Here is a 9,857-nt window from a genome sequence, read left to right as displayed (position 1 = left end):
CAGCTGAAAGTAAACTTAACCCAAATAATGTAGATAGAGGTGTCAACAAATTCACTAATGTGGTAATGACTGATCAAAGTATTACTTTAAAACCCAGTTATGAAAAAATTAAAAAGGAAGCTTTAATTTTGCCATATATTCCATGTCTAACTAATAATCAATTTAAAATGTTCTGAAAACAACAAATATTTTATTATATATTTAAACCAATTAATAAGATAAAGCAAATTTTAGGTAATACTAAAGATAACCTACAGTTAATTGAAAAAACAAGAATCTATAAAATTGAATGTAGAAATATTTATATTGGACAGACTAAACATAAGTTAAAATATTGTTTAATGGAGCATAAAGGATATATAAGAAATAAAAAAAAAATATTCAGCCATAGCAGAACATGTACATGAAACACAACATACAGTATTGTGGGGAAAAAAACTGTAATACTGGCTCAACCAAAAGGTATTATAGCAATAATATCTGCGAATCCTTGGAAATGATTAAATAGAAAAAAGAACATGTACAGTGAAACCCCGATTTTATGCAAATTTAGATATATAACGCTATGGGTCATTAACTCTTTCAACACGGGCTCGGTCTCTGGAACCGACCTCATAACCACAACCTTGTTATAGTTTACATGCTAATAACTTCTAATATTTTAAGTGTATCTTTACAAATCACAGATTTAGAGTGACCAAGCTTGTTTCACAATAACATTTTATGGACCTCAACAATCACATTATAACAGGGCTACACTATACTATTAAATAGAGATGACGGTAGGTCCGGCGAATATCTATGAAAAAATGTGGGGGTGACCTTCTCTAAAAAATTAACTTGGAAATTGTAAACCTGTACATAGATCACATGACCTATTTAACATAAAATATGTATATAAATAAGACACAATTATGTCTAGCAATTCACTCCTTAGGATGATGTTGTAACACTGAAACATGTAGAGTCAACTTTTTAGTGTTCATAGATTGGCCTTAATTTAAATGTTTTTAATTGTGTTATTTATCATTTTAAAATTATACACAAGTAAAAAAACATGATGAGACTATAGGCAGAGTCAGATGTTGAAATAGGTGTATCTTGAAAACAATTACAAATATATGATGAGACCATATAAAGTTAGATGTTGATTATATTAGTTCAGTGTTTAGTCAAAAAGTTTACATTTTTATTAAGAATCACTTCATAAAGGCTAACACTCATTTTTTATTGGTTTTATTTAAACCACAACAATAAATTATGCTTAGTAAGTGTAACAGTACTTTAGGCTTTCCTATAATTCATCTTACTGGTAAATCATAAAACAGGTTAATACATTGTTTTGTTAAATAAATACAATCTAAAGACTAGTTAATTGTGTCCTCATGTTTTAAGGATTAACTTGTTTACATGAACTTAGATCCATTAGTTTAAATTCAGACTACAGTTATAGGTAAGTTATTAACAAAACAAGACCCAAAACTCGAGCACTTTCAAATAGTTGACTATTCTTCTTATATAAAAGAAGCTTATTGGATTGTTAAACTAAACACTGTTCAACCTTTCAGAATTAATCTATATCTTGGAATCAGTGATGTCCATTCATTTGTTTCATCTCTGTCAGAGGAATACTTTTTATTCATTGCTTATCTTTTTTCATGTAATGTGAATGCTGAATTACTATTTATTTAGGATAATTTTTCATACCTATTTTTTTATGAATTGATTAGCATAACATCTTTTTTTCAATCAGTCATCAGGTGTCACCTTTAATTTATTTGTACATTTACATATATTTAGCCATTTCTAAAGTCAAATATCTCTAACATCTTTTCATATACACTCTCGCCATTGGCTAGATTGTATAGGAAATGAGACATTTACAACAGTACATAGAGAAGTAGACTAAACATTTCCCAGAAAACTGGATGACCTTCATGACGTCACTAAACTCTCTTTATATACATCACTCTTGCGATTACACCACCATTCCCAGTTTGCCCCTGAAGAAGAAAGGTCCACCTTTTGAAAACACTCAGATTATAGGATTTTTTATTCATTTCTATCAAGACTTCTTGAACCTACATGTTTTTCTAACATCATAAAAGACAAGCAGTAGTTCACTTCTGACTTTTAATATTGTATGAACAATCTGTTGTATAAGCAAGAAGTCCATTACATACACTGAAGACTTAACTATTATATAAAAGCTGTCTAATAATACAAGGAGTAGCTCACTCCCAACTTTTAATATTGTGTAAATAATCTGTTGTATAAGCAACAAGTCCATTACATGCACTGAAGACTTAACTATTATATAAAAGCTGCCTAATAATACAAGGAGTAGCTCACTCCCAACTTTTAATATTGTGTAAATAATCTGTTGTATAAGCAACAAGTCCATTACATGCACTGAAGACTTAACTATTATATAAAAGCTGTCTAATAATACAAGCAGTAGGTTACTCCTGACTTTTAATATTGTGTAAACAATCTGTTGTATGAGTGAGAAAGCAGAACGATGGGAAGATTACTTCTGATAAAAATTTCCTTTTTTTGCAAAACAATTTCCATCTGAGTATAAATATAACATTCCTCATGAAAATTAAAGAAATTCATATGAACAGCATGTATGTCATATGAATATAAACAAAAGTTTGAAGAAGTGAAATGCACAATGTCCCACTAGAAAATATGACCACACAAGCATAAATGTAAATGCAAGTTAGATATCAACATAGGTATCACCATATCGGAAAATGTGATTGGCCAAGAGATTGTGGTAAGAGAGGCATGAATACACATATAATGTTCTTAACATAGAATGTAAAGTTTCACAGGGTCAGAGATGGCAAATATTGTTATGAATGTAAAGCTATTTGGGATAAACAAATGTAGTTTCATGTTGCAATTTGAAATCATTCTAGAAAGAAAAAAGTGTAATTTAGATTTATTTCATTTTTTGGTTGGTACAAGGTCAGTCAAACTGACCAACCTTGTATACAGTTAGGGTAGAGAAAGTAACAGATAAAATAGTAAGTTTTACTGAAAAAAACGATTGAAATGCATTTAGGTAATCAGGATTATTAAGACCATTTAGTACTGACAACAGTCTAGTCTGGTAATCAGGATTATTAAGATCATGTAGTTACTAACAACAGTCTGGTTTGATAATCAGGATTATTAAGACCATTTATTACTGACAACAGTCTAGTCTGGTAATCAGGATTATTAAGATCATGTAGTTACTAACAACAGTCTGGTTTGATAATCAGGATTATTAAGAACATTTAGTACAAACAACAGTCTAGTCTGGTAATCAGGATTATTAATATCATGTAGTTACTAACAACAGTCTGGTTTGATAATCAGGATTATTAAGACCATTTAATAATAAAAACAGTCTAGTTTGGTAATCAGGATTATTAAGACCGTTAAGTACTGACAACAGTCTAGTTTGGTAATCAGGATTATTAAGACCATTTAGAACTGACAACAGTCTAGTCTGGTAATCAGGATTATTAAGACCATTTAGTACTGACAACAGTCTAGTCTGGTAATCAGGATTATTAAGATCATTTAATACTAATAACAGTCTAGTGTGGTAATCAGGATTATTAAGACCATTTAGTTTCTAACAACAGTCTAGTCTGGTAATCAGGATTATTAAGACCATTTAGTACTGACAATAGTCTAGTCTGGTAATCAGGATTATTAAGATAATTTAATACTAACAATAGTCTAGTCTGGTAATCAGGATTATTAAGACCATTTTGTTACTAACAACAGTCTGGTTTTAGAGATTATGAAAATGAAACTTCAGATTTTTTCAGATGAAGAAATATATTTTTAATCTGAAGATAAAAATCACTTTGCACTCAAAGCAGCCAACACTTTGATTGCATATATTCATGAAGAAATGTTCAGTGAAAATAATTTATGAAAAATTCTGATTTTTTGTCTACAAATGACTTAATATTTACTGAAAGCCTGCCAAATTTTGTGAATATATATACATATTATATTACAAGTTATAATATGGAAACTATAAAGTGTATAAAATGGTTACAAACTCACTCAATTTCACTGAGCTAGTGTGGAAAGAGTTAACTGTAACAAGAAAATGATTTGAATACTGGCAGCCATTCTGAAACAATATTTCATACATCTTGTAAATCAACTTTTAAAATTGTAAAATTAAGAACTTTTATTGTTTTCTTGACATGCCATTTGTCCCATCATGGTCCATTCTCTGCAGATGCAAAGAGTATGAAAGTAAACAAACTGAAAAATACACGTCAAAATTGGTTAAATTCTTGAATATTACAACAACAAAGGTATTGATACAATGTATAAGCTAAGTCAAGGTGGAAATTTAAGGGTAAATATTTTACCTTTAAACCTTGATTTATCCCTATGATGATGACCTATGTGTTTTGCAAGTAGATCACATAACTCTTGTGAAAATTCTGCACAAAAATTAACCTCGTGGATGAAAGTGTTTGAAGTTTGACATTAACTTTCCTAAAAGTATGTAATTTCAGAAAAATAACATATTTAATTTTTTTTCTACTATATTAATAAAAAAATCGTTATTTAGTGTAGATATTTGCATTCACACTCTGAATAGTTCACGTGCAAGGTGATTTTTATTTTGAGTATAAAAATACAATTATCTTACAGTTCCACACTCCATTTGCATGGAACCTCCTAAATGAATATCAATGTTTATATTTTATTTTCCATTTTCTCTACTATATCACAAACTCTTGCTATTATCAGTGCAATGAAATGTTTACAATTAACAAATGGAAATATGTACATACTTTTTAACTCTTCATAGAATAGTCTTCATAAGTATTTGTATCATATGCAACACTTCGAGTCTTTATCTTTTCACACATTTTATGTGTAGTGTTTCAGTCCCAGGTGCCATGACTGGACTTACCCAACTACTATTGTGCATAGTGTTACAACATGTACTTTATATGCTTTATACTGGTGTGGCACTTTTGATTGGTTGGATGATAACCAGTCACAGTATAAACTATCAAAACATGACAGTACTGGTGTGGTTCATTTCCACATACTAAAGGGAAGGCATTCCTGTGGTATTTGCCTTTTAAGGCCTTTTTCTTCAGCATTTCCATAATTATTTTAAATATTGTATATTTACTGCTTACCTGAAGAGAAAAAACTTCTGGCACACACTAAGTCTTTTGATTCAAGAAATATACTTACATCATGCAACAACTATGTCAAGAAGTAGTTAACTGAGAGTCACACATGCAACTGAAGTTAATAACATATATGGAAACACATGTTCCATCCCTATTTATACTAACAAGGAATAAGTAAAATGTTAATGGTTCAGCACTTGATACATTAGTCACAATTCAGGTAGTAAATAATTATATATTCAGAGTTGAGAGAGTAGCTATGTTAAACTTAACTCACTGTTCTGACTAGTTTATAAGTTAATTTTGAGACATATTTTGATGAAGGCATTTTAAGTTTATAGGACTTATAATTATATCATCATTTTTCAATGACTTTCCAACCAATATAATCCTGATAAAGTGTTGTTAGTGTTTGTACATACATATCGTTAAAACTTACAATTTGCTTGTCTCCAGAAGATCCACTACTATAAGTTGTTGCCAGTGTGGAAGAACATGACTTTCCAACCAATATAATCCTGATAAAGTGTTGTTAGTGTTTGTACATACATATCGTTAAAACTTACAATTTGCTTGTCTCCAGAAGATCCACTACTATAAGTTGTTGCCAGTGTGGAAGAGCATGCTTCACTGTACCAAGGTACTTGCCCATTTTCAGTAGTACTGCTTATTGACAATGTCCAAATGGAGTTTGTATATCCATCACAGTTACAGTTGTCATGGTCACGGCCACCATTACCAGAAGCCCACACAAAAATGGAACCAAGCCCACCTCTTCCCTAAGAATAATATAACAGGTAAGCATTTGTAAGGTTATTTGATGAACAATAATTACAAAAGCCTTTAAGTAATAGCTTTTCATAATTAATGACTTGTAAAGCTTATCAGAAAGCCTTTATTTTCCAGTTATTTAAAACATTACAGAAAGTGGAATGCATCTTTGTAGACATAAAAATCACTGAGTATTTCTAACTTGTTGTCATAACCAATCACTTCAAAGCAGTTCCAACTGAAAACTTCAAATATAATTTACAGAAAAGTCTTAATGAAAATGTAAACTGAAAGCTGTTTATCATACATTAAATATGTATCATTTAAAGATAGCTAACTTCCGAGAGATGATTAGGTTTAAGGAAGGAATTTCAATCAGTCCTCTACTCCAGTCACTTTACCACTTTAACAAACATTTTGAAATAATCTAGTAACAAGAATCATCAAAAACAACAAAGAAGGTTTCAACAACAACTTGAAAAATGTTAGTTAACAAACTGTTTTAGCACAGAGCATCAAGAACCCAACAATAATGGTGTAAACCTTTCCACTCAAAAATTACTTCACTTGCAACTTTATGTTTTCAACAAGAAATTAAATTTCTATTTTCCACAAATCAATTCCCTTCTGAAAAGAGATCCTAACCAAGACAACTGAAAGAAACTTGTACATTTTAAGTGATCCTTAATGATCTGGAGAAATTACTGAAGACTATATATATATATTAATCTAGAACCACAACCCAGGTGTTTGAATTACACAAACTGCAAACTACATTAACAGTCCTAAATATAATACAGCTCAACATGTTGTCAGTTTACCACTCTCCTGGCTTACCATACAGACTCCTAGCTTACAGATTCTTCTGATCTTGTACAGAAGCTATATGACATGAAGAGTACTGATAATAGTATTTACAGAATCTGCATGATGTAAATATTACTGTTGATTATATTTTAGTCAGTTTTGATGCCAAGTCTCTCTTTACTAGATTTCCAATCAAGAATGTTGCCACAGTTATTCACATCAGAATTGAAGGTGACATGACTCAAACAACTCTGTAAAAAAATTTTAGATAGAATTTTACAACATACTAGATGGCGCACCAATGGGGTCTACTCTTTCTTCTGTTGCTTACAACATACTAGATGGTGCACCAATGGGGTCTACTCTTTCTTCTGTTGTTTGCCAATTTTCATGAAGGTCGTACAAGGATGAGCTACATCTCTCCTTTCTTTTGTTACGACACATTAGCAACATTTTTTTGCAGTTTTGAACTGGTCTGAATTCAATTAAAGTGTTCTGTGATCATCTTAACAACAAAAACCTATGTCTCAAATACCCAACTGAAGTAAGAATTAAAGATTTCTTGACACTCTGGTGTTAAAAGATTTACAAAGACTAGTCACTCAGATATAAACAGACAAACAACAGTATTTAAAGTTTGATTCTTCAAGCCCTCAGTTTCCCTAAATTAAAGATTTCTTGACACTCTGGTATTAAAAGATTTTCAAAAACTAGTCAGTCAGATATAAGCAGATAAACAACAGTATTTAAAGTTTGATTCCTGAAGTCCTCAGTTTCCCTAAATTAAAGATTTCTTGACACTATGGTATTAAAAGATTTACAAAAACTAGTCACTCAAATATCTATTTCTACTTAAACTTCCTTATAAAATTAAGAATTTAATATTAAAATTTAATTTATTAACTACATCTTTATGTCAAGTTTATTTGTATACCATGGTAATAAAGTAATTTAATTTAGTTTTTAATGTAACTCTAAAAAAAGTCATGACATGTGCACTTTGACCTGCCTGTAGCGAAAGGGTTAAATGGCATTATACACCATAATAAAGGAAATACTTATTGTGATAAGTTAAATCCCAACCAATATTGCTTGTGGCACAAAATTGAATGTCCCAAAACTTTTTATATCCTACATCATCACAACAAACACATGTAATAAAACATTTAAGGCTTCACCTTCTCTTTCTTCTATAGTTTAGTCATTTTGATAATAAGCTCTCATTGAAATACTCCATATTATTGAAATATCTCTATAAATCATACTCTATTGAAAGATCACAAAGTTGGTTCATCTGGAGTAGATATATTAATGTAAAACACTTTTATATAGTTGTTTCTTCAAACTGGCAGATCTCGACAATATATATTCTTTCTCTGTATTAGCAGTGCAGTAAACTATAGCAGAATACATATGCTCCTGTATTAATAATTTCGTAACCTATCTAAAAAATTATAACTACTTATTAGTAGTGCAGTATAACAAAACATTTATTAAAGATCATGCATTAATATTTGCATAACTTTTTAAATTTTGTTTATTAAATATTGTAAACATAACTTGATAATTGTTAGAACTCCTTACACTATCATCATGTGACATATAAGAAAAGTGCTAATGGAAAACAAAAAAATATAAACCTATTAGTAGCTGGCAACCAATATTATAAACTCAAAGGTGTTTATTATTCCATTTTATCAACAACCAAACAATCCTATAAATATTCAACATTTAATAAATAATTTATATCCCTAGACATTAATTAACATTACTACAGGAACTGTAATAAAATTCAACCTTTATTATTCCCTCTTTAAAAGCCAGGGTTGCCAAATGTCCTGGGCCATCCACTGTTTTTCCATCATCATCAGGTCCCCAAGAAGCACTGTAAATGTCTATGTACTGGTTAAACAGACTTAGAGAATGAGCTTCTACTGCATCTGTAACTTCACCATCCAACATCCTCACACCTTTCAAGAGACCAGAAAAAAAGCTACCATAAAAAATAAACACAAATTCTATGTTGTAGTAGTTAGAATAACAGTAAAAAATAAACACAAATTCTATGTTGTAGTAGTTGGAATAACAGTAAAAAATAAACACAAATTCTATGTTGTAGTAGTTGGAATAACAGTAAAAAATAAACACAAATTCTACGTTTTAGTAGTTAGAATAACAGTAAAAAAATCACAAAAGTGTATTTTCACCATTTTTTGTCAACATTTGTTTTTGAATTTTATATTAATCAAATGGATTCTAAGTAATCAAGCATTAAGGAGTTAATTTATCTAATTATAAACAAATTATTTCAAAGTGCAGGATGAATGCCAACAAGTCAATACTAAATATCCATTTGAAAACAACAACAAAAACCACAGCTAAACTTAAATTAAGAATATGCATAATATTCATTTCTTTTACAACTAAGTTAATTTGTAAGCCAATTTTCTCTGGATATAATTGAATGAAACATAAAACTGTTTAACACTTTTCAAATAGTATAAGAGTGAACAAAATAAGTTTGTACATTATTGTAATTAACTGGTGTAATAATAAAAGACAAGAACATTTACAATAATCTTGGATAATGTGTGTGAAATTAACAGAAGTTTTAAGTTTTCTGCCATTTATCCATAATATATAGTAGTCATCAAGTCAAATTATATACAAGTTTTTGAAAAATGAATTTCAGACAAAAAATTTATTTTTAACTGAATAGCTTCTATATGCTCTAATTTTTAAGAATTAAATGTGTTTCATACCAAGACTTGGCCACGAAAGGTGTTATTTTACTGGGAAGATCCATTTTGTATCTTTTGAGTTGTCTTTATTTTCTACATTTTCACACACTTTAATATTTCTACACATTGTTACAAAAAATCAACACCTTCACTCATTAACTCCTTTACATATTGTTGCAAAAAATCAACACCTTCACTCATTAACTCCTCTACATACTGTTGCAAAAAATCAACACCTTCACTCATTAACTCCTCTACATATTGTTGCAAAAAAATCAACACCTTCACTCATTAACTCCTCTACATATTGTTGCAAAAAATCAACACCTTCACTCATTAACCTCTCTACATAATGTTG

The 9,857-nt window shown here is 29.9% G+C and overlaps 1 protein-coding gene across 4 annotated transcripts in view; it reads right to left on the bottom strand.

The window, feature by feature from the left end:
- LOC106468227 (furin-like protease 1) overlaps nt 1-9,857 on the bottom strand; it is a 114,075-nt gene that overhangs the window by 28,254 nt on the left and 75,964 nt on the right. For all 4 annotated transcript variants that reach the window (XM_022396559.1, XM_022396558.1, XM_022396560.1 and 1 more), the window contains exons 7-8: nt 8,556-8,728; nt 5,747-5,959 (exon numbers count right to left, since the gene is read on the bottom strand). In XM_022396559.1, coding sequence (XP_022252267.1) covers nt 5,747-5,959; nt 8,556-8,728 — 386 coding nt within the window. The remainder of the gene's footprint in view (nt 1-5,746; nt 5,960-8,555; nt 8,729-9,857) is intronic.

This window comes from Limulus polyphemus, unplaced genomic scaffold, assembly GCF_000517525.1.
Source record: "Limulus polyphemus unplaced genomic scaffold, Limulus_polyphemus-2.1.2 Scaffold2923, whole genome shotgun sequence".
Lineage (NCBI taxonomy): Eukaryota > Metazoa > Arthropoda > Merostomata > Xiphosura > Limulidae > Limulus > Limulus polyphemus.
This window is presented reverse-complemented; position numbering and strand designations above follow the sequence as displayed.